Source organism: Bos indicus x Bos taurus, chromosome 5 (genome assembly GCF_003369695.1).
Source record: "Bos indicus x Bos taurus breed Angus x Brahman F1 hybrid chromosome 5, Bos_hybrid_MaternalHap_v2.0, whole genome shotgun sequence".
Taxonomy (NCBI): Eukaryota; Metazoa; Chordata; class Mammalia; order Artiodactyla; family Bovidae; genus Bos; species Bos indicus x Bos taurus.
The window spans coordinates 16,720,946-16,744,068 of NC_040080.1; the positions used below are offsets into that span (position 1 = coordinate 16,720,946).

At 48.4% G+C, this 23,123-nt stretch overlaps 1 protein-coding gene and 1 pseudogene across 1 annotated transcript; both read right to left on the reverse strand.

The window, feature by feature from the left end:
* Window positions 1-12,336: 12,336 nt before the first annotated feature.
* LOC113893392 lies at window positions 12,337-14,617 on the reverse strand (annotated as a pseudogene).
* A 4-nt stretch (window positions 14,618-14,621) lies between these two features.
* On the reverse strand, window positions 14,622-21,751 carry LOC113893393 (complement C1r subcomponent-like; the record flags this gene model as incomplete). The annotated part of the gene is made up of 9 exons (XM_027543395.1): window positions 21,726-21,751; window positions 21,419-21,647; window positions 19,178-19,370; window positions 18,701-18,847; window positions 18,409-18,605; window positions 17,983-18,130; window positions 17,755-17,876; window positions 15,058-15,136; window positions 14,622-14,758 (listed from the first exon to the last, which is right to left on the reverse strand). Coding segments are annotated over exons 1-9 (1,278 nt in total), but the record flags the coding sequence as incomplete, so codon positions are not given.
* Window positions 21,752-23,123: the final 1,372 nt, after the last annotated feature.

Sequence of the window (23,123 nt, forward strand, 5' to 3'; positions counted from 1 at the left end):
TATACATGTTTCAATGCCATTCTCTCAAATCTCCCCTCCCTCTCCCTCTCCCCATCCTATATATTTAATAGTTTGCATCTGCTAATCCCAAGCTCCCAGTCCTTCCCTCTCCCACACCCTGACCCCTTGGCAAGCACAAGTCTGTTCTCTACGTCTGTGAGTCTGTTCCCGTTTCATCACTAAGTTCACTCGTGTCATGTATTAGAGTCCACATATAAGTGACATCACAGGGTATTTGTCTTTCTCTTTCTTGCTTCACTGAGTATGACAATCTCTAAGTCCATTCATGTTGCTGCAAACGGCATTATGTCGTTATTTTTTATGGCTGTAATTCTTTAATATTCATATGAGACTGAGGCAGGAGATAGAACAGCTCCAGGTTGGACATTTACAATCAGCCAGCCTCCTCTTCGCATTTCCTGAGGCAAGAGATAGGTGGTCTCCAGTTGAGGAATTTACAACCACCCCCTGTTTGCGCTCAGAAATGGAAGTAACAACAGAAACAGGGTAGATAGCCAGTCTTTGTCTCCTGCAAACGTCTCAACAAAATAATCACGGCAAGGACAGAGAGGCAAAACCTTGTCTGAATAAAGGGTAAGGGAGACACTACACTCGTGCAGAAAGGCCCCTTGGAGTCAAAAGTCAGGGGATAACTCCAGGCCATAATGAGTCTTGCTCCTCCCAGAAGCCTTCACTTCAAGATCCATCTTGGCTGAGGGGTGTGTTTGCATTCCAGAGGAGGGTCCCAGGGTAGCTCAGGTGTGGAAAAAGAAACCAGGTAATTGGCCGGAAGGAAGACAAAGACCTGAAGGAACTGACCTATATAAATGACCTAATCGCCTCTTTATTGCGCTCCTCCTCACTAAGGGGGACGCCCATGCCCTTTTTCTCCGGGTATGCATCCATGTCTTGCTTTTATCGCAACTAAACAAACTATTTCTCTACGTGCTGTCCCGCTTGTTGTGCTGTCTCTAATAATAACCTTTGTACTTGCATTTACAGTTTCTGCCTCTGTGATAAATGCATTTCCACTGGGGGCAAAACTCCAGGGAAAAACACCTCCTAACCTCTATCCCTTGCTGGTTTGGTGGCTAGGATTCCTGGTTTTCATTCAGGCTATCCAGGTTCAGTTCCTGGGCAGGAAATTAAGACCTTGCTTCTTGCCACTGCTTACTGCTGCCTCACTGAGATCAAAATTGCATAAGATACTGTTGTGTAAGATTTGTATGAGTTACTTTTATTAATCCCATTTTATAGAAAAAGAAATTGAGGCTCAGTTTGCCTTCTGTCTGTGGAAAAAGTTTAGCCAAAGAATAAGTTTAACCAGAGAAGTGAGAACATGCAGAAACAAAGGAAAACAGTCAAAGGAGACCAAATAATAAGAGTTTAGACATTAAGCATGGTCAAGGACCTCTAGTTCCTTCTCAAGGGCTAGAGATAATATTCTAAACCATATCCTGTGAGCTGCCTTATAGATACTGAAACCCCAGGTGGAGAAGTTAACTACAGGATGACCAGACTGTAGCCGTGACATAAGCTGCCACAATTCTAAGAACTAGCCTCAAGGAAATAGGAACAAACCGACCCTGGAACTGAAAATTAAGTGTGCTTAAAACAGTCAAGGTGATGCTGGTCAGACCACCGATGACCAATTTCAGGGTGACTGTCAGAGCTGACTGTGCTGTTTCTGAATGTAGCCCCCTCTCAGCCGACAAAAGCTTTATCTAACCGACTGATTGTCGGTGGGGGGAGTCACCCTTCGGATAGGTGTCTGCCCTCTCCCACTGGTTGCCAGAATCCAAATAAAGCAAACTTTCCTTTCCACCAATGGTCTCCTTATTGGCTTTTGAGCAGCTGGTCCCCACTGTGGGTTACGTCACCTCCAAAAATCATGATGTTGGAAGTTAAGGCTTCAACATATAAAATTTGAGGGAGAGACACAGACATTCATTCTGCAGCAGCTGCTATTTCTGAGCCTGCTTGACTGATTTCTCCTGTTCTCCCAGACTTTTGATCCTGGTGTGTCTCAGGGCATACTCATTGATCTTTTTCTCTTCTCTATCCACTTTCACTCCCTTGGTGGCCTCGTTCAAGCTGTGGCTTTAAACACCCATCCATATACCTACCAAATGAGCCTGAAATTTACATTTTTAGCTCAGACCTTTTGTGTCAACTCCAAATTTACACATCAGCCTATTCAACATCTCTCCTGGGGTCTCATAGACACATTTGTAACTTTTTGAACACAGAATATACAGTTATAACTGTATTGTTATAACAATCGGTTTAATGTTCTGTTCTGCTAATTCTTACATCTGTATCAGTTCTGGCTTTTTGGTGGATTTTTCTCCTCATTATGGATCATATTTTTCTGCTTCTTTGTACATCTCATATTCTTTTCTTGGTTGTCAGATTGTGAATTTTGTCTTGCTGTGTGTGAAGTCGCTCAGTCGTGTCCGACTCTTTGCATCCCCGTGGACTGTAGCCTGCCAGGCTCCTCTGTCCATGGGGTTCTCCAGGCAAGAATACTGGAGTGGGTTGCCATTTCCTTCTCCAGGGGATCTTCCCAACCCGGGGATTGAACCTGGGTCCCCTGCATTGCAGGCAGATGCTTTATCCTCTGAGCCACCAGGGAAGCCTTATCTTGCTGAGTGCTGAATATTTTTGTAATTCTATAAATATTTTTGAGCTTTGTTCTGGGATTTGGTTAAGTTACTTGGTAACATTTTGATCCTTTTGGGTCTTGCTTTCAGTATCTGTTTGCTGGGACCAGAGCAACATTTAATCTAGGGCCCATTGTCACCTGCTACTGAGGTAAGACCCTCCTACCCACCCTACCTAATGCCCCGTGCATTTGGAGGTTTCCCAGTCTTGTTGGGCTTCCCGGTGGTAAAGAACCTGCCTGCCAATGCAGGAGACGTAAAGCAATGTGGGTTCGATCCCTAGGTTGGGAAGATCCCCTGGAGGAGGGCACGGCAACCCACTCCAGTGTTCTTGCCAGGAAAACCCCTTGGACAGAAGATCCTCGCAGTCACAGGGTTGGAAATGATGAAGTAACTTAGCATTCCTAGCACCCTTGGTCTCTGAATATCTGACTTCTCTCAATCTTTGCTAAATATCAGCTTTCTCAATTAGATTATTTCCTTAAAACTTTAAAAATTCTTTAATACAGCTCTGTGTCTTTGTTTTTGGAACAGATAAAACATCTTGCTGTTGTTGTTTAGTCACTAAGTTGTGTCCAACTCTTTACAGCGCCATGAACTGTAACCCTCCAGGCTCCTCTGTCCATGGGATTTCCCAGGCAAGAACATTGGAGTGGGTTGCCATTTCCTTCTCCAGGGGATCTTCCTGACTCAGAGGCCAAACCCACATCTCCTGCAATGCAGGTGTGTTCTTTACCACAAAGCCACCTGGGAAGTCTGGATAAAACATCTACATGGCTCAAAACTGGGAAGATCAAAAGAGAATACAGTGGTAACTTTTCTTCTCACTCCTATCCTCCCCCAGAAACCACCACCGTTTCTTATTTAACCTTTCAGTGGTATTTTATGCATATAAAAGCAATATATAACTACTCTTTTAAAAATACAAATGGTGGTATTTTATTACACTGTTCTGCTTCTTACTTTTTTCATTTATCTATCTTAGAGATTGAATGACTATGTTGTATTCCATTATTTGGATATTGCATAATTTACTTGAAACTTTGTACCAGACATTTCAGAATTCAGGATTCTCATACTTTGCTATAAGAAACAATGCTGGGGTGTTCACCCTTGTGCATAGGTCTTTTATCTCATATATGAGAATATCTGTGGGAAAAATTCATGGAATTGTGGGGTCAAAGGAATGTGCCTTCGTAATTTTGATTCAGTTCAGTTCAGTTCAGTTGCTCAGTCATGTCTGACTCTTTGCGACCCCATGAATTGCAGCACGCCAGGCCTCCCTGTCCATCACCATCACCCGGAGTTCACTCAATCTCACGTCCATTGAATTGGTGATGCCATCCAGCCATCTCATCCTCTGTCGTCCCCTTCTCCTCCTGCCCCCAATCCCTCTCAGCATTAGAGTCTTTTCCAATGAGTCAACTCTTTGCATGAGGTGGCCAAAGTACTGGAGTTTCAGCTTTAGCATCATTCCTTCCAAAGAACCCCCAGGGCTGATCTCCTTCAGAATGGACTGGTTGGATCTCCTTGCAGTCCAAGGGACTCTCAAGAGTCTTCTCCAACACCACAGTTCAAAAGCATCAATTCTTTGGCACTCAGCTTTCTTCACAGGCCAACTCTCACATCCATACATGACCACTGGAAAAACCATAGCCTTAACTAGACGGACCTTTGTTGGCAAAGTAATGTCTCTGCCTTTGAATATGCTATCTAGGTTGGTCATAACTTTTCTTCCAAGGAGTAAGCATCTTTTAATTTCATGGCTGCAATCACCATCTGTGGTGATTTTGGAGCCCAGAAAAATAAAGTCTGACACTGTTTCCACTGTTTCCCCATCTATTTGCCAGTAATTTTGATTACATATTGGCAAATTGCTCTCTATGGTGTTTGTACCAATTTACATTCTAAACAAAATAAAACAAAAACAAAACAATGGATGAGTGTCTGTCGGGAACCGCATTAGGCATTACTGACAACATGGAGGCATGGCCCCAACTCCTTCTTGTTGTCCCGCAGGCATGGACCCAGATGAAGGAGTATGCCTTGTGATTCTGACTTGTTCTTTCCTTTACTCGGCTGAGTTGACTGAAAAGAATATTAAGGTGCTTATTGTTCTTGAGAGGAGCATCAGATCAGATCAGATCAGATCAGTCACTCAGTCATGTCCGACTCTTTGCGACCCCGTGAATCACAGCACGCCAGGCCTCCCTGTGCATCACCAAATCCCAGAGTTCACTCAGACTCACGTCCATTGAGTCAGTGATGCCATCCAGCCATCTCATCCTCTGTCGTCTCCTTCTCCTCCTGCCCCCAATCCCTCCCAGCATTAGAGTCTTTTCCAATGAGTCAACTCTTCCCATGAGGTGGCCAAAGTACTGGAGTTTCAGCTTTAGCGTCATTCCCTCCAAAGAAATCCCAGGGCTGATCTCCTTCAGAATGGACTGGTTGGATCTCCTTGCAGTCCAAGGGACTCTCAAGAGTCTTCTCCAACACCACAGTTCAAAAGCATCAATTCTTTGGCACTCAGCTTTCTTCACAGGCCAACTCTCACATCCATACATGACCACTGGAAAAACCATAGCCTTAACTAGACGGACCTTTGTTGGCAAAGTAATGTCTCTGCTTTTGAATATGCTATCTAGGTTGGTCATAACTTTCCTTCCAAGGAGTAAGCGTCTTTTAATTTCATGGCTGCAGTCACCATCTGCAGTGATTTTGGAGCCCCCCAAAATAAAGTCTGACACTGTTTCCACTGTTTCCCTATCTATTTCCCATGAAGTGATGGGACCGGATGCCATGATCTTCGTTTTCTGAATGTTGAGTTTTAAGCCAACTTTTTCATTCTCCTCTTTCACCTTCATCAAGAGCCTTTTTAGTTCCTTATAAGGGTAGTGTCATCTGCATATCTGAGGTTATTGATATTTCTCCCGGCAATCTTGATTCCAGCTTGTGCTTCTTCCAGCCCAGTGTTTCTCATAGGAATAATTAAAATAGAAGCTAAAGATTTAAGGAATGTTGTAATGTTAGCATATTTTACTATAGCTTATAGAGATTAAGAATTTTGGAGATATTAGTGGTTAGAAGCCTTTTTAAAGAAAGTGAGCTCAGGATACTAGGGGCAAACAGGATTTAGAAAGATAAGAAATAAACTGAGGAATGTGGTATGCAGCCCAGACATTAGCATGAGTTACAATGTATTCACAAGGACACTTGAGAAGTAGATAAGAGTATGGCTGAGGCAGGAACTCCTTTTGAGGGGCAGCAGTGATTTATGGAGACAACAAATCTGGGTCAGGGGGAACTGAAAATGTCAAATCTCTGACCTAATGCTTTTGTAAAAGTATAAAAGAGAATCTTAAGCTTGAAATAAATATGCAGTCCAGGAAAACTGAGAGGCTGCATCGTTTCTCATCAACACTGCCCATCCCTTTAGGCTGATTCCCTGGCTACTGGAGCTGGACTCTGGCAAGTGTCTGTTTTTTCTATGTCTTCACCATATAATGTATTACCTTTGCCAATCTTACTGGTAAAAAAAGTGGCATCTTAATTTAAATACCTTCTTTTTTATGAGTTAGGTTAAATCCAAAAGTCCAAAAGCAATTTGCACTTTTTTCTGTTAATTGTTTATTCTCAGAATATTGGTTTAGTCCTCACTTTCCTATTCAAGGCCCTTGAAGAATAAAATGCATGTGACTTTGGGGGAAGAGAGTGGAAACTAGGCAGGTCAGAGCAGTCATTGGTCTCCTGAGGACACATAAGATAATTACAATAAGGACCAGGGACTCAGAATCTTAAATTTGCCAGGAATCTTAGAAATAACACACAACTGAATTTTTTGTATCTAGTTTTAGTTTTTACCATTTTCATCTCCACTCATTCCACTCCTGCCTCCATTGGAATCCTGAAAGTGTTTCACTTCTAAAAACATTTCTAAACATTAAAAAAACTGCAATCAGCATATACTCTTCAAATGTAGCCCATGCCACTTGTGTATGCTTTCACAAGACTCTATGAGAAAATGCTTTCATTTTCACTTATAGAAGTCCACAGTCCTGAAATCCTCAATCCTGACATCTAAAACGTTCTTAGAAATGGAAAGTGTTCTATAATAGGTTTGACACCAAAACTTTGAAAGTGGCAAAATCTGACAGTAACTGATGGGTAGCTGTTTAGAGTGTTTATCTATCATACTTACTGTGAGTATCCAAATGTTTTTCAGAAGGATTGTTCATCATCTTTACTCTTTTTTAAAATTGGAGTATACTTGTTTGCAAGGCTGTGCTAATTTCTGCTGTACAGCAAAATGAATCAGCCATATGTATACATATATCCCTTCTTTTTGAATTTCCTTCTCATTCAGGTCACCACAGAACACTGGGTGGAGCTCCCTGTGCTGTACAGCAGGTTCTCATTAGTTACCTATTTGATACACAGTGTCAGTAGTGTATCAGTAGTGTAGATGCCAATCCTAATCTCCCAATTCATCCCACCCTCTCTTTCTCACCTTGTCCCCTGCTGGGTCCACACAGCTGTTCTCTACATCTGTGTTGCCTCTTCTGCCCTGCAAAAAGGTTCATCAGTACGATTTTTCTAGATTCCACATGTATGCAAGAATATATGATATTTGTTTTTCTCTTTCTTACTTCACTTATCTATGTTCTTACAGGGTGTTTCCCTGGATGCGGCTGTAATATAATGATATTATATTATATAGACGGTATATTGCATTTCTGAAATCTGTAAAATGTTCAACAGTCAAAAGCACTTGAACTTGATGGTGTCAGATAAGAGACTGTGGACCTGCATTTGGACTTAAAAACTTGTCATTGCTCAGGAATGTTTTAACTCTGCCTTGATCTTCTTGAATTCAGGAGGCCTGTGTGAGTCAGCTCAAGTAAAGTTGTTCAGACAAGTCCAGCAGAGTCAGTTGTGCAATAATATCATGAGAATGTGAAACGTTTAGTCACTCAGTTGTGTCTGACTCTTTTGCCTGGCTCCTCTGTCCATGGGATTCTCCAGGCAAGAATATTAGAGTGGGTTGCCATGCCCTCCTCCAGGGGATCTTCCCGACCCAAGGATCGAACCTAGGTCTCCTGCACTGCAGACAGATTCTTTACTGTCTGAGCCACCAGGGAAGCCCATCATGGTAATATTCTGGCATCAATAGTTATAGTGCTTATCCCAAGTTTTGGGTCTACCTCTGACATTTAAACATATCTTAAAGAATACAGATTATTTGAAAATATTGTTAATGGATTTCCCTGGCTGTCCAGTGGTTAAGACTGCGCTTCCACTACAGGGGTACAGGTTCCATTCCTGGTCCAGGAACTAAGACCTCACATGCTGCAAGGTGTGGCCAAAAAATAAATATACACATAAGTAAATAAATAATTAAAAAGATAAAACTACTGTTAGTGACTTAATTTGAGAACCAAAATGTCATACCACTCTTCTCTTAGGAGTATTTGGAGATTGTGAAGTGAGCTGTTAAAAAAGTCTTATATATGAAACTGTTTATGTAGGAAAATAAGGATTTTCTGTGTAGTGTATAATCAAAACAAAATACAGAGATAAATTATCTACAACTTTAATGACAAATGTTTGCAGCAACTTAACTGTTCTCATTGCCTTACTAAGTAAATATTTTACATATGATCTCACTAAATGTTTGTTTAATTTTTTTGGCTGTGCTGGATCTTCGTTGCTGCGTGGGCTTCCCATTGCAGTGGCTTCTCTTGTTGTGGAGCAATGCACTAGGGTATGCTGGCTCAGTAGTTGTGTCTGGAAGGCTGCAGAGCTCAGGTGCATGGGCTTAGTTGCTCTGAGGCATGTGGGATTTCCCACACCAGGGACTGAACCCATGTCTTCTGCATTGGCAGAAGCTGAAGTTGAATGGTTCAATAAAGACCTACAAGACCTAGAACTAACACTAAAAACAGATGTCCATTTCATCATAGGGGACTGGAATGCAAAAGTAGGAAGTCAAGAGATACCTGGAGTAAGAGGTAAGTTTGGCCTTGGAGTACAAAATGAAAGCAGGGCAAAAGCCAATAGAGTTTTGTCAAGACAAACAAACACCCACTTCCAACAACACAAGAGCTGACTCTACACATGGACATCACCAGATGGTCAATACCAAAATCAGACTGATCATATTCTTTGCAGTCAAGGATGGAGAAGCACTATACAGTAAGCAATAACAAGCCTGGGAGCTGACTGTGGCTCAAATCAAGAATTCCTTATTGCAAAATTCAGACTTAAATTGAAGAAAGTAGGGAAAACCAGTAGACCATTCAGGTATGACCTAAACCAAATCCATTACTATTATACAGTGCAAGTGACAAATAGATTTGAGATTATATCTGATAGACAGAAAGCCTGAAGAACTATAGACGGAGGTTTGTGACATTGTACAGAAGGTGGTGATCAAACCCATTCTCAAGAAAATGAAATGCAAAAAGGCAAAATGGTTGTCTGAGGAGGCCTTACAAATAGCTGAAAAAAGAAGAAAAGTGAAAGGCAAAGGCAAAAAGGAAAGATATATCCATCTGAATGTAGAGTTCCAAAGAACAGCAGGGAGAGATACGAAAACCTTCCTAAGTGCAAAGAAATAGAGGAAAATAATAGAATGGGAAAGACTAGAGATCTCTTCAAGAAAATTAGAGATACCAAAGGAATATTTTCATGCAAAGATGGGCACAATAAAGGACAGAAATGGTATGGACCTAACAGAAGCAGAAGATATTAAGAAGAGGTGGCAAGAACACACAGAAGAACTATACAAAAAAGGTCTTCATGACCCAGATAACTACAATGGTGTGATCACTCACCTGGAGCCATACATCCTGGAGTGTGACGTCAAGCGGACCTTAGGAAGTATGACTATGAACAAAGCTAGTGGAGGTGATGGAATTCCAGCTGAGCCTTTTCAAGTCCTAAAAGATGATGCTTTGAAAGTGCTGCACTCAATATGCCAGCAAATTTGGAAAACTCAGCAGTGGCTAGAGGACTGGAAAAGGTTAGTTTTCATTCCAGTCCTAAAGAAAAGCAATTCCAAAGAATGTTCAATCTACTGAACACTTGCGCTCATCTCACACGCTAGCAAAGTAATGCTCAAAATTCTCCAAGCAAGCCTTCAACATTACATGGGCCAAGAACTTCCAGGTGTTCAAGACGGATTTAGAATAGGCAGAGGAACCAGAGATCAAATTGCCAACATCTGTTGGATTCACAGACAAAGCAAAAGAATTCCAGAAAACCATCTACTTCTGTTTCATTTACTACTCTAAAGCCTTTGACTGTGTGGATCACAACAAACTGTGAAAAATTCTTAAGGAGATGGGAATACCAGATGACCTTACCTGCCTCCTGAGAAATCTGTATGCACGTTTGAACAGGACATGGAACAACAGACTGTTTCAGCATTGGGAAAGAAATAACATCAAGGCTGTATATTGTCATTCTGTTTGTTTAAATTATATGCAGAGTACATTACGCAAAATGCTTGGCTGGATGAAGCACAAGCTGGAATCAAGATTGCCAGGAGAAATACCAATAACCTCAGATATGCAGATGACACCACCCTATGGCAGAAAGTGAAGAATAACTAAAGAGCCTCTTGATGAAAGTGAAAGAGGATAGTGAAAAAGCTAGCTTAAAATGCAACATTTAGAAAACTAAAATCATGGCATCTGGTCCCATTGCTGCTGCTGCTGCTGCTAAGTCGCTTCAGTCGTGTCCGACTCTGTGTGACCCCATAGACAGCAGCCCATTAGGCTCCTCTGTCCCTAGGATTCTCCAGGCAAGAATACTGGAGTGGGTTGCCATTTCCTTCTCCAATGCATGAAAGTAAAAAGTGAAAGTGAAGTCACTCGGTCATGTCCGACTCATAGCAACCCCATGGACTGCAGCCTACCAGGCTCCTCCGTCCATGGATTTTCCAGGCAAGAGTACTGGAGTGGGGTGCCATTGCCTTCTCCCATTACTTCATGGCAAATAGATGGAGAAATAATGGAAACAGTGACAGACTTTATTTTCTTGGGCTCCAAAATCACTGTAGGTGGTGACTGCAGCCATGAAATTAAAAGACGCTTGCTCCTCGGAAGAAAAGCTAGACAGTATATTAAAAAGCAGAGATGTTACTTTGCCAGCAAAGGTCCGTCTGGTCAAAGCTATGGTTTTTCCAGTAGTCATGTATGGATGTGAGGGTTGGACCATAAAGAAAGGTGAGCACCGAAGAATTGATGCTTTTGAACTGTGGTACTGGAGAAAACTCTTGAGAGTCTCTTGGACTGCAAGGAGATCAAAGCAGTCAATCCTAATGGAAATCAACCCTGAATATTCATTGGAAGGACTGATTTTGAAGCTTAAGCTCCATTACTTTGGCCACATGATGTGAAAACTTGACTCATTAGAAAATACCCTGAGGTTGGGAAAGATTGAAGGCAAGAAGAGAAGGGATGACAGAGGATGAGATGGTTGGATGGCATCACTGACTCAATGGACATGAGTTTGAGCAAGTTTCGGGAGTTGGTGAGGGACAGGGATTCCTGGCATGTTGCAGTCCATGGGATTGTGAAGAGGTGGACACAACAGAGTGACTGAACTGGACTGAACCAGGGATTAAACCCAAGCCCTCAGCAGTGAAAGGGTGGAGTCCTAAATGCTGGACCTTCGGGGAATTTCCTGTAGCTATGTTTTCTCACTGTGGACAGGGAACCCTTACTGATGCTCAGCACTTTATCCGTATTAACTCATTGAAGCACCTCAGTGATGCTTTCAGAAAGCATCATTATCCTCTAAGAAAACATCATTATCCTCCTCTTAGTGATGAGGAGGGCTTCCCTGATGGCTCACATGGTAAAGAATCCACCTGTAATGCAGGAGACAGGGGTTGAATCCTTGGGTTGGGAAGATCTCCTGGAGAAGGAAAGGCAACATATTCCAGTATTCTTGCTTTGAAAATCTCATGTTCAGAGGAGCCTGGCAGGTGACAGTTCATGGAGTCACAGAGTCATACATGATTGAGCGACTAACATTAGAGTAAAAAAAACTGGGTCTAAATAATTTGCACAAGATCATATAACTTCTGAGTGCCAGAATCAAGATGCAAAGGGAGAGATGTCTGACTTCAAAGCTCAGCTCTTGAATAATACCCAATATAGCATATAAGTAAGACTTTTGTTCCCTTTTTAGCACGGTTCAAACCTACAAAGCATGTGATTTCTGTCATTAAAAAAAGTTTTAAAGCAATCTGCAATGAGTTTGAGAGTAATTTAGTAATGCAGAAAGTCACAACACTGCAGCTTGAAGGGATGTGAGGAGTATATGAAGAAATGGCACTGATATACCTGTAGTGGTGGTGCTGGTGCGGGTGTTAGTGAGGGTGGTGGTGAGGGTGGGGGGGTGGCGGTGACTGGATGGTGATGACGGTGGTGGTAATGGTGATGGCTGTGGTGGTGATGGTTCTGGTTTTGATGGTGATGGATGGTGGCAGTGAGAGAGTGCTATTTATGATATTCCAGTCTCTATCAGCTCAAGTGTCTGCATCATCAACCTTATTAGATGTCTCATGGCAACCCTGACGTCAGTGCACGGGATATATACCGTTGGAGGAAATTGAAGAAGATTTCCAAAAGATTCTCCTGGGTGGTTGTGGTGGTGCAGATGGTTATTGGGGTGGCGGTGGCGGTGGCAGTGGGCATGGCGGTGGGGGTGGAGATGGAGGTGGCTGTGTGGGTATGAGTGGCAGTGGCAGTGTCTGTGGCAGTGGGCATGGAGGTGGGGGTGGAGATGGAGGTGGCCGTGTGGGTATGAGTGGCAGTGGGGGTGGGGGTGGCGGTGGCAGTGGGCATGGAGGTGGGGGTGGAGAGGGAGGTGGCCGTGTGGGTATGAGTGGCAGTGGGGGTGGGGGTGGCGGTGGCAGTGGGCATGGAGGTGGGGGTGGAGATGGAGGTGGCTGTGTGGGTATGAGTGGCATTGGCGGTGGCTGTGGCAGTGGGCATGGAGGTGGGGGTGGAGAGGGAGGTGGCCGTGTGGGTATGAGTGGCAGTGGGGGTGGGGGTGGCAGGTGGCAGTGGGCATGGAGGTGGGGGTGGAGATGGAGGTGGCTGTGTGGGTATGAGTGGCATTGGCGGTGGCTGTGGCGGTGGGCATGGAGGTGGGGGTGGAGATGGAGGTGGCTGTGTGGGTATGAGTGGCATTGGCGGTGGCTGTGGCGGTGGGCATGGAGGTGGGGGTGGAGATGGAGGTGGCTGTGTGGGTATGAGTGGCATTGGCAGTGGCTGTGGCGGTGGGCATGGAGGTGGGGGTGGAGATGGAGGTGGCTGTGTGGGTATGAGTGGCATTGGCGGTGGCTGTGGCGGTGGGCATGGAGGTGGGGGTGGAGATGGAGGTGGCTGTGTGGGTATGAGTGGCATTGGCGGTGGCTGTGGCGGTGGGCATGGAGGTGGGGGTGGAGATGGAGGTGGCTGTGTGGGTATGAGTGGCATTGGCGGTGGCTGTGGCGGTGGGCATGGAGGTGGGGGTGGAGATGGAGGTGGCTGTGTGGGTATGAGTGGCATTGGCGGTGGCTGTGGCGGTGGGCATGGAGGTGGGGGTGGAGATGGAGGTGGCTGTGTGGGTATGAGTGGCATTGGCGGTGGCTGTGGCGGTGGGCATGGAGGTGGGGGTGGAGATGGAGGTGGCTGTGTGGGTATGAGTGGCATTGGCAGTGGCTGTGGCGGTGGGCATGGAGGTGGGGGTGGAGATGGAGGTGGCTGTGTGGGTATGAGTGGCAGTGGGGGTGGGGGTGGTGGTGGCGGTGGGCATGGAGGTGGGGGTGGAGAGGGAGGTGGCTGTGTGGGTATGAGTGGCATTGGCGGTGGCTGTGGCGGTGGGCATGGAGGTGGGGGTGGAGATGGAGGTGGCCGTGTGGGTATGAGTGGCGGTGGGGGTGGCGATGGCGGTAGCGGTGCCAGTTGAGCTGGGGGTAGGGGTGGATGTGGCTGTAGGGGTGGCTGTGGTGGTGGCTGTAGAGGTGGCAGTGGGGACAGAGGTGGGGGTGGTGGTGCCTGTGGGAGTGGGTGTGGGGGTCGCTGTCAGGGTGGCAGTGGAGGTGTTGAGTGGGGTTTGGGTGGCGGTGGCTGTATGGGTGGGGGTGTAGGAGGTGGTGGAGGGGGTGGTCGTGATGGGGGTGGTCCTGGTGGTGGTGCGGGTGGTGGTGCGCTTTTGGGATTGGGGTATCTTAATGGAGATTTGTGGGAATCCTGGTTGGATTATCGGTGGGTGTTGGGCCAGTTTTCGTGGTCTGCTGGTGGGAGTGGTGGCGGTGCTGATGGGGGTGTTCATGGGGGTGGCGGTGGAGGTAAAGGTGGAAGTAGGTGTGGGGGTGGTGGTTGTGGTGGCGGTGGGCGTGGAGGCGGGGGTGGGGGTGAGGCTAGGAGTGGGGGTGGCGGTGTAAGGGGTGGTGGGACTGGGGGTAGTGGTGGCGGTGGGGGTGGTGATGGGGGTGTTCACGAGGGTGGCGCTGCTCGTGGCGGTGGGGATGGAGGTGGAGTTGGAGGTGGGGGTGGCCGTGGTGGTTGTGGTGGCCGTGGGAGTGGAGGTGGCAGGAGCAATGGGAGTGGGGGTAGTGGTGGGCGTGGTGTTTGTTAGGGTGGGGGTGGGGGTGGCGGTGGGGGTTATGGTGGGGGTGGCGCTGGTGGTGGCGGTGGGGGTGGGGCTGGGAGTGGGGGTGGCAGGAGCAATGGGAGTGGGGGTAGTGGTGGGCGTGGTGTTTGTTAGGGTGGGGGTGGCGGTGGGGGTGGCGGTGGGGGTGGCGCTGGTGGTGGCGGTGGGGGTGGGGCTGGGAGTGGGGGTGGCAGGAGCAATGGGAGTGGGGGTAGTGGTGGGCGTGGTGTTTGTTAGGGTGGGGGTGGCGGTGGGGGTGGCGGTGGCGGTGGCGGTGGCGGTGGAGGAGGTGGTGGGGGTGGGAGTGGGCTTTAGGTTGTCAGTGGGTTTGGGGGTGGGAGTGGGATTGGTGCAGGGCTCACAGGTGAAATTGCTCAGCTTGGTCTTCTGGCCTCCAATGTTGCCTGGCCCCTGCTCCTGGCTGTGAACTGGCTCTTCACACCCTGGAGAGGAGAAGATGGGGGTGGAGAGGGAAGTCAGTGGGAGGAGTGGGAGCCCACAGAACAAGCTGAGAGCCTTCAGGAGACATGGCCAATGGGGGCTCTCCTGATGCACCAGAGTTGGATGGGATGAAACTCAGTTCTGGGCAGAGTTCCTCATCTGCAGAGATGAGGGCCGACTGGTTCCCAGTGGGCTGGAGCCTTCAAAGGACAAGTCAGGGGAATGGCTTCTGGGGACAAAGCTTAGGCCTGACTCTCTTTTCCTTCTCATGGGGGAGACACATGCTTGAGTTGCAACTTACTCCTGCACCTGGGCATGGCACGGTGCCATGTGCCATCATCCTGGCAGACAGCTGTGAAGGACAGGAGTGCCTTGTTCCCCTGTTGGAGCAGAGGTGGAGCAGCCATTAGTACAAGGAGGCCCTGAGGCTCCCTCCTGCCCTTGCCCACAGGGGAGCAGTAAGGATGCAAAGTCAGCTCTCAGCCCTTGAACCTCAACACCTGTGGTTGTGTCTCCTGGGCCCTTTTTCCTAGCCGGTCCTCTCAAACCAGACTGACAGATGGGTGCATTGAGCCACCCAGCAGGAAGTCAGAGCTGAGGACTTGCCTGGTGGTGCAGTGGTTAAGAATCCACCTTGCAGTGTAGGGGACCCTGGGTGGAGCCCTGGTTGGGGAACTAAGATCCCACATGCTGGAGAGCAACTAAGCTCAAATGCTGTAACTGTTGAGCCTGCATGCTGATGCAGCCAAATAAGTAAATAAATAAAAGGTTTTTTTAAAAAGCCAGAGTTAGGGCTAGTTGTTACCTCCAATAATCCCCTCTGTAGACTCTTGAGGGGATTTCAGGAGTTTCCACTGAGGTTCAGTTGAACACCATAAATTTATTTTTTAAAATATTTATTTATTTTGGCGGTATCGGATCTTAGCCGCCGCACTCAGGATGTTTGATCTTCTTTGTAGGATCTTTAGTTGAGGTATGTGGGGTCAGGTTTTCTGACCAGGGATTGAACCCAGGCCCCTTGCATTGGAAGTGCAGAATCTCAAACACTGGAACACCAGGGAAATCCCTGAACTTCACAATTTCAAATTAAAAAACGAACAAGTCACAAGCCCAGTTGTGTGTTCTCTGCATTGAAACAAAGTCTCTGCCCTGAAGTAGGGCCGTGTTTCTTCCCTCTGGATGGCCCTGCCAGGTAAGCCCCGTATCACCCCATCGCCCCCAGGCTGCAGTCTCCTCAAGGCTAAGGGCCTTTCCTAAAATACTAGCGCAGCCCAGCCACTTTCAAGGGAGCTCGAGATGCTGACATATGCTAGGTGCTGTCCTAGGCCAGCAGATGGCAGGGACAGGACAGGAGATGGCACCCTGCAAAATGAAAAGTAACTGGGCAACATGAATGAGTTTTATTAACACCAACAATCATCTCAGATTGTTAGCCCTGGAACAGACTGCAAGAGAATGTGTATAAGAACTGGGATATCTGAGCAAAATGTAAATAGTTGTATCGTCCCTCAGTCATATCCAACTCTTTGTGACCCCATGGACTATAGCCCACCAAGCTCCTCTGTCTATGGGATTTCCCAGGCAAGAATACTGGAGTGGGTTGCCATTTCCTTCTCCAGGGGATCTTCCACTCCCAGGGATTGAACCCATGTCTCCTGCATTGCTGGCAGAGTCTTTACTGCTGAGTCACTGGGGAAGTCCACATAAAAAGTAATGTGAGATAAACTGTGTGACTAGGTTTAAACTTGATGGTGTGAATGATAAATGACAAGGTAAGGGTGCTGATGGCATAAGATGGGGTGGGTTGTAACCTGAATGGTGGAGACGGGGGAGTGCCCAGGACACTCAGTTCTTCCTGGACTAACTAGCAGTGATCTGGCTGACTCATCTCCATGCACCATTTAAGGGAAGCTCCATGAAGCCTGTGTGAACATGTGCATTTCTTTTCACTGTACTTCCCACCTCGAGAACACTGCCTGTCACTGAATCAACACTTAAAATGTTTGTTGGGTGAATTCACCACAACAAACCAAAGGTCTCTTCTCTGATTCAGGGTGGGTCTTCCAAGGGCACCTACTGGACACGGATGAGACATCCAGTCCCAGGTCTCTGGCCAGGGCTAACTCCAACTGTATCTTTTTAAAATAGCATTTTATTTCTTTATCTTTAATTATTGTTATTATTAATTGCCTTCACTGGTTCCTCACTGCTTTTGGTAGTTGTGGCGCACGGGCTTAGTTGCTCTGAGACATGTGGGATCTCAGTTCCCCAACCAGGGATCAAACCCACGCCCCCTGCACCAGAAGGTGGATTCTTAACCACTGGATCACGAGGCAGTCCCGAGAGTAGCATTTTAGTTTCTCAGCTTTTGTGAGATTGACCAATGGAGCAATGACCATTTGACCAATGAACCAAACTGCATTCTTTCCTGGGTCTGCAAAGCTCTGCACAGGGTGGTGGGTCTGGGGTAAGACCACTGGTGGACATAAACAGAGCCTCTTCTGATTGTTCTATTGGGAATGCTGCCCAGTTCATGAATCATCAAGTAAAGCCAGGTAGGACTTAAAAACAAAAACCGAGAGCCCTGGAGCAAGAGGCAGGGGATTTGTTGCCGGTCCCTGCTGTACACAATCCCAGTGATGTTGAGTGAGTGAGGCCTCACACTTCAACTCCACCCCCGCCTGTTTGGTTCCTCACTGCATAGTGAGTTGTAGAGCGAGGTCCTGTGGTTCTTAGACTTGGCTGGGCATTAGAATCACCAAGTAACTGTAGGTAATCCTCATACCCATGGTCCCCTCCAGATCCATGGACTAGTCTCTAGCAGAGGACATCAGTATTTAAAATCCTTAATGTTTCCAGTGTGCAGTCAAGTTGGAGCAGGCTGGGTAACCCTTCCAGCTCAAACATGCTTATGTTTCCATGTGGGGCTGAGCTACCATCTACTCTGAGCCTGAGCATGTGATTTACTCCAGAAACCACCCTCAGCCCTGGGTCTTACCTCCATGAGCTGGTAGCCTTCTTTGCAGGTGGCAGTGAAACGGTCCTTGAAATGATATAGAGGCTGCAGGTCCTGAATGATGGTGCATGAGTCCAGGGTCTTGGGCTGGGGGCACGTGATGACTGTTGGGGAGACCAGAGGGCACGTTTATTTCCGAGACACTGTCCTCCTTTTACCTGCCTTATCCTGCCCCCTTTCTGGCCCATGAGGGGCCCCAGACAGCCTTACCTTCACTGGTGTAGCACAGCTTCCAGCCCCGGCTGTCCCCTGACTCGTCCGTGAAGAAGAGCAGGTCCACTGAGTTGCTTTGGGTATCAATGCGCTCAGGCCTTTGCTTTCCACAGAACTCACCAATGTTCCTCCCACTGACATAGATCTGTGGAGGCAGGGGAACGGAGGGAGGGTCATGTCTCCAATTCAGATATAGGGCCAGGGCGGTGGTGCTGGTGGTGTGGATCCTGCTTGGTGTATGTTTTCAGCTGGAGGGGAGAAAACCTCCCAAGGACCCACCTGCCTGGTATGTAGGACAACTCATGTGTGATGTTGGCTGTTTCTGTACCTGAGGGCCAGACGGTCCAGTGGGGATCGGGGGTGGGAGGAACCATGTGGGGATGGGGACGAGAGGATTTCTCTCTGGGGGTGGGTTGGCTGTACCTTCAACTTGTCGTAGGGACAGTGTATTTGCTGGTGGTCATCGATTTCAAAAGGCTCCAGGAATTGGAGGTGGAGGGTGTGGCCTCGCTCTACTCGGATACTATAGTTGCAGCGCAGGTCAGGGGGGTAGGGCCGGGGGTACTCCAAGCTGGAGATGTAGCCTGAGGGCTCCGTGAACAGCTCGCTGCTGCATTCGGCTGGGAGAACAGAGCGGGAGCGGGAACCGGTCACCCAGCAAGCCCCACCTTGCTCAGTCCCTGCCTCCTCTGAGACCACCCAGGCAAGACCTCACCCTGGCAGGAACGCCCATCCAGCTGGAGCTCATAGCCTGGACGGCAGGAGCAGAAATAGCCACCGACGTAGTTGTGGCACAGGTGCTGGCACCGGGCTGGGGGGTCTTCCTCGACTGAATTGAGCAGCAAGGCACATTCATCCAGGTCTGGAAGAGATTCCGGAAGGAAGGATTCAATTCCACAGAAGCCAGGGTGGGGGGCGGGGCAGGGACCTGTGGAGGCGCTGCTCTCAGCGAGGTCACTCATCAGAGGCCTAAGGACAAGGTTATCTCAGGCCACCTGGAACTCCCGGCCCCTCTGACCCTTTCTGGGACCTGCCCAGTAGGGACAGGGCCCTGGTGGATAGCTCTCTCCTAGAAAAAGCTCTCTTGGGAAAAAACAAGAAGGCCAGGCTTCCCGATTCTTTGGATTCAAGAATCCCCTTTTCTGGCTCCCATTCAGTATGAGCCCAGGAGCCCAGCACAGGCACCACTCACCCACGGCTTGGTAGTATGCCAGGAAGCCCTTGTAGAACATGATGGTGCCGTTCTCCTCGTTGGAGAAGTCCGAGTGGAAGGTCAGCAGCATCTTGTTCCCTTGGGACATGAATTCCTTCCTTCCTGGGGGGTTGCCCAGGGGAGAACCCAGCTGCCCACAGAACCTCCCCATGGTCTTCTTATCAGCAGAAATCTGTGGAGGAGGGACAGGCGGACAAGCTGTTGAGGGGACATGTCCCACATGGAAGGTTATGAAGGTCATCCTTCTCTTGTCCCAGAGAGGGGATCCCGCCCCGCTCCCGACCCCCCTGGATGGTCTCCAGTTGCTCTCTACCTGCTGGGCTCTGGCTGTTCCAACTTTCCCAGAGGCCTTTCCTCTGTCCTGCATCCCCACCGACTGACCTTGCACGTTATCCTATGTCTGGGACTCGGCCCTCCCTTTCTATGACCCCCAGCTATGACAAACCTAGACAGCATATTAGAAAGCAAAGACATCACTTTGCTAGAAAGATACGTCTAGTCAAAGCTATGATGTAGTAGTCATGTATGGATGTGAGAGTTGGATCATAAAGAAGGTTGAGCACTGAAAAACTGATGCTTTCAAATTGTGGTGCTGGAGAAGACTCTTGAGAGTCCCTTGGACAGCAAATAGATCAAACCAGTCAATCCTAAAGGAAATCCACTCTGATTGTTCACTAGAAGGACTCATGCTGAAGCTGAAGCTCCAGTATTTTGGCTACCTGATATGAAGAGCTGACTCATGGAAATGGTCCTGATGCTGGGAAAGAGAGAAGGCAGGAGGAGAAGGGGATGACAGAGGATGAGATGGTTGGATGGCATCACTGACTCAATGGATGAATTCAAGCAAACTCTGAGACATGCTGAAGGACAGGGAAGCCTGGTGCGCTGCAGTCCATGGGTTTGCAAAGAGTCTGACACAACTTAGTGACTGAACAACATGTGTCAGACCTTTCTTTACCCCCATCTCTTCCCATGTCCACCTCCCACTGGAATCCTGGTTGCCTTTACCTGGTTTCTATCATTCCTTCATCCCTAGAGGCTGGATGGTCGGCTTTACCCTCTGTCCTGTCCTTCCACCTATCTTGGTCAACCCATTCCTGTCCAGCCATGACTCCTGATATTCAGCTGAATGTGAGCATCCGGGACCTACCAGCTTAGAAGGCATCACTGAGATCCCTTTACTTCTTCCTTCACAGACTCCTTAACTCCTGCAAACCAGAAGACGTCCCTCCTCCTATCTCATCCCCACTTTGCCTGCTACCAGGACCCTCCCTACCCACTCCAGTGTTCTTGCCTGGAGAATCCCAGGGATGGTGGGGCCTGGTGGGCTGCCATCTATGGGGTCGCACAGAGTCGGACACGACTGAAGTGACTTAGCAGCAGCAGCAGCAGGACCCTTCCTACCAGCACTGCTGACATCCCAAGTCCTCTGGGCTGGGAAGATATGGCATTTTCATGGTATGCTTTTATACCCTCCAGGGGATCTCCTGGAAATAGTATTCATGGGTTGTGTGTAGGCTCTATCTGAATCCTGAATCAAGAACCTCATTTTTTAATTTTTATTTTATTTTTAGGCTGTGCTGTGCAGCATGTGGAATCCTAGTTCCCCACCTAAGTTCCCCAGGAATCAAACCTGGGCCCCCTGCCTTGGGAGCACAGAGTCTTAGCCACTGGACCACTGGGGAAGTCTCCAGGAGTCTCATTTTTATTGGATGTAGAAAGAGGGACTGGGATGGGGCCCTTGGTCATGACAGAGGAGAGGGGACTGAGCCCACTGTCCTGGCTAGACACCACCCTTGAGCCACCACCACACACATGCCGCTTCCCCACGTCCCTGTGTTCCTGGTGAGGAGGCAGCCATGGTGACACTCTCCATGGCAACAGGGAAACCGAGGCATGGAAGTTTCCAAAATCCTCTGGGCAAGTAAGCAGACAGGGAAGGTTTTTCTGATTCCTGTGGACAGTGCATTCCCCAAGAGCAGGGCCTGTCCCCTCCCTCTCTGTTTCTCCCCTCTGTGCTCCACGAGGGTCTCTCAGAGCAATGGCCTCCCATCCTCGACACCCCTGGACTTCCAGAGCCCCACCTGGCCATCAGCTTTCACTGGCTTGGGGCTGTGTCCCCAGGCAGGGTGTCCTAGCCAGGCCGGTCAGAACCCGGGTCCCCCTGGTTCCAGAGACACTCAGTCCTCCCTCTGCCCACCCCCCTAATCTGCCCCCTACCTTGACATAGTCATAGAGACAACCTTCCGAAGGCTCCAGGTCAAACTGCCAGAAGACAAGCTTCACCCTGTACCCCATGGGTACTGTGATCACAGTGGTCCTCTCAAAATTGTTAGGGTAAGGCTTGGGGAACAACGGGGACATCACCTCCCCGTAGAACCCCTGAGGGGTGGGGATGGCGCCTCCCACCCTGTAGAACAGGACCGGCAGCAGGAGGTGTAAGAGCCACCTGCCAAAAGGAAAAAGGTGTCTGTAGGGCGGGAGAGGTGCAGAACTTGCTGTCTGGTAGGGGATGGGATTGCCGTACCGCTGGGCATTTTCCTCTAGGTCCATTCTAGGTCTCAGGGAGATGTCCTAGGGTGGATGGGGAGGGTGCAGTGGGGAGGCTGGTCTCTGGAGCTGCTGCACTGGGTGCGCCTCCCCGGGGCGGTGTCCAGTCCAGAGGTCATCACACTCCCCCCACCTCTCTCCCCAGCCTCCTCCCTGCCCTGTTGCATCACTCTGCTCCCCTTTCAGGAATCGGGCTGGCTTGGACCAGTAAACTGAGGGTGAGGGTTTCCAGTCATGGTCTCTGAAATGGCTCCCACATGCTCAGCAAGGCCTCTGGGAGAGACCACCTATGGAAGAAGGTCTCAGGCATAGAGCCTGACTGTCTAGGCCGAGGGAGGGACCCCCCTCAGGGACCCCCACCAACCCCCACTTTGCTGCTCCCTATGAGCTGGAGGAGGAAGGCAGTTGGCCTCACCTCCTAGGTCTGAGCCTCCTTTCTCCTTGGAAGGAGAGATGGGGCATGCATTTGCGAGCGAGCGTGTGTGGGCACCCTGGAGGGATAAGGTGTATGGGGAGGGTCAGGGTGCTCCCAGCTCCCTGAGTAAGTCTGGGCACAGGAGGCCCCCTGTGCACAGGATTGTCCCCTCTGGTTTCTCCCTCCTTTCTTGGTCCCCACCAGGCTTACTCACATTTCTCCAGGGGCCTGTTGTTGGATCCCTGACTCTCGTGATAGCATCTTCATCCACTCTGTGACCAGGGAGAGCAGGGTCATGCAGAGGAGGGAAGGGGGAGGGAGGGACTGTGGAAGGGGAAGGGGTGACCTTTCCGGGAGGAAGATTGTACAGAATGAACTATTTGCATATAAAAACCCCAAATGGAAAATTCTGTTTGCACTTTAGGTTTGGTTTTGTAATGCCCGAGGGTGCTGCCACCTGCTAACTTGGAAATGTTCTAGAAAAAGTGCTAAAGGTTACACAAATCGTGAACATGCGAAAATGACTGAATTGTGCAGTTTAGTGATTTTTATGTTATATGAATTTTACATCACACACACACACACACACACAACACTTAAAAATGCTAGGCTTTCAGGCACTATAGCATCAACGTAGGGAAATATTTGGGGGAAGAGAGCCTGTCTGTGTATCCTTAAAGCAGACCATGTCAATAGAGGGTTTTCTCTTATTTCAGCTCATCTGTTCCTTTTCCTCTTCCATTTTCCATGAACTGTGGTGTTGGAGAAGACTCTTGAGAGTCCCTTGGACTGCAAGGAGATCCAACCAGTCCATTCTGAAGGAGATTAGCCCTGGGATTTCTTTGGAAGGAATGATGCTAAAGCTGAAACTCCAGTACTTTGGCCACCTCATGCGAAGAGTTGACTCATTGGAAAAGACTCTGATGCTGGGAGGGATTGGGGGCAGGAGGAGAAGGGGAT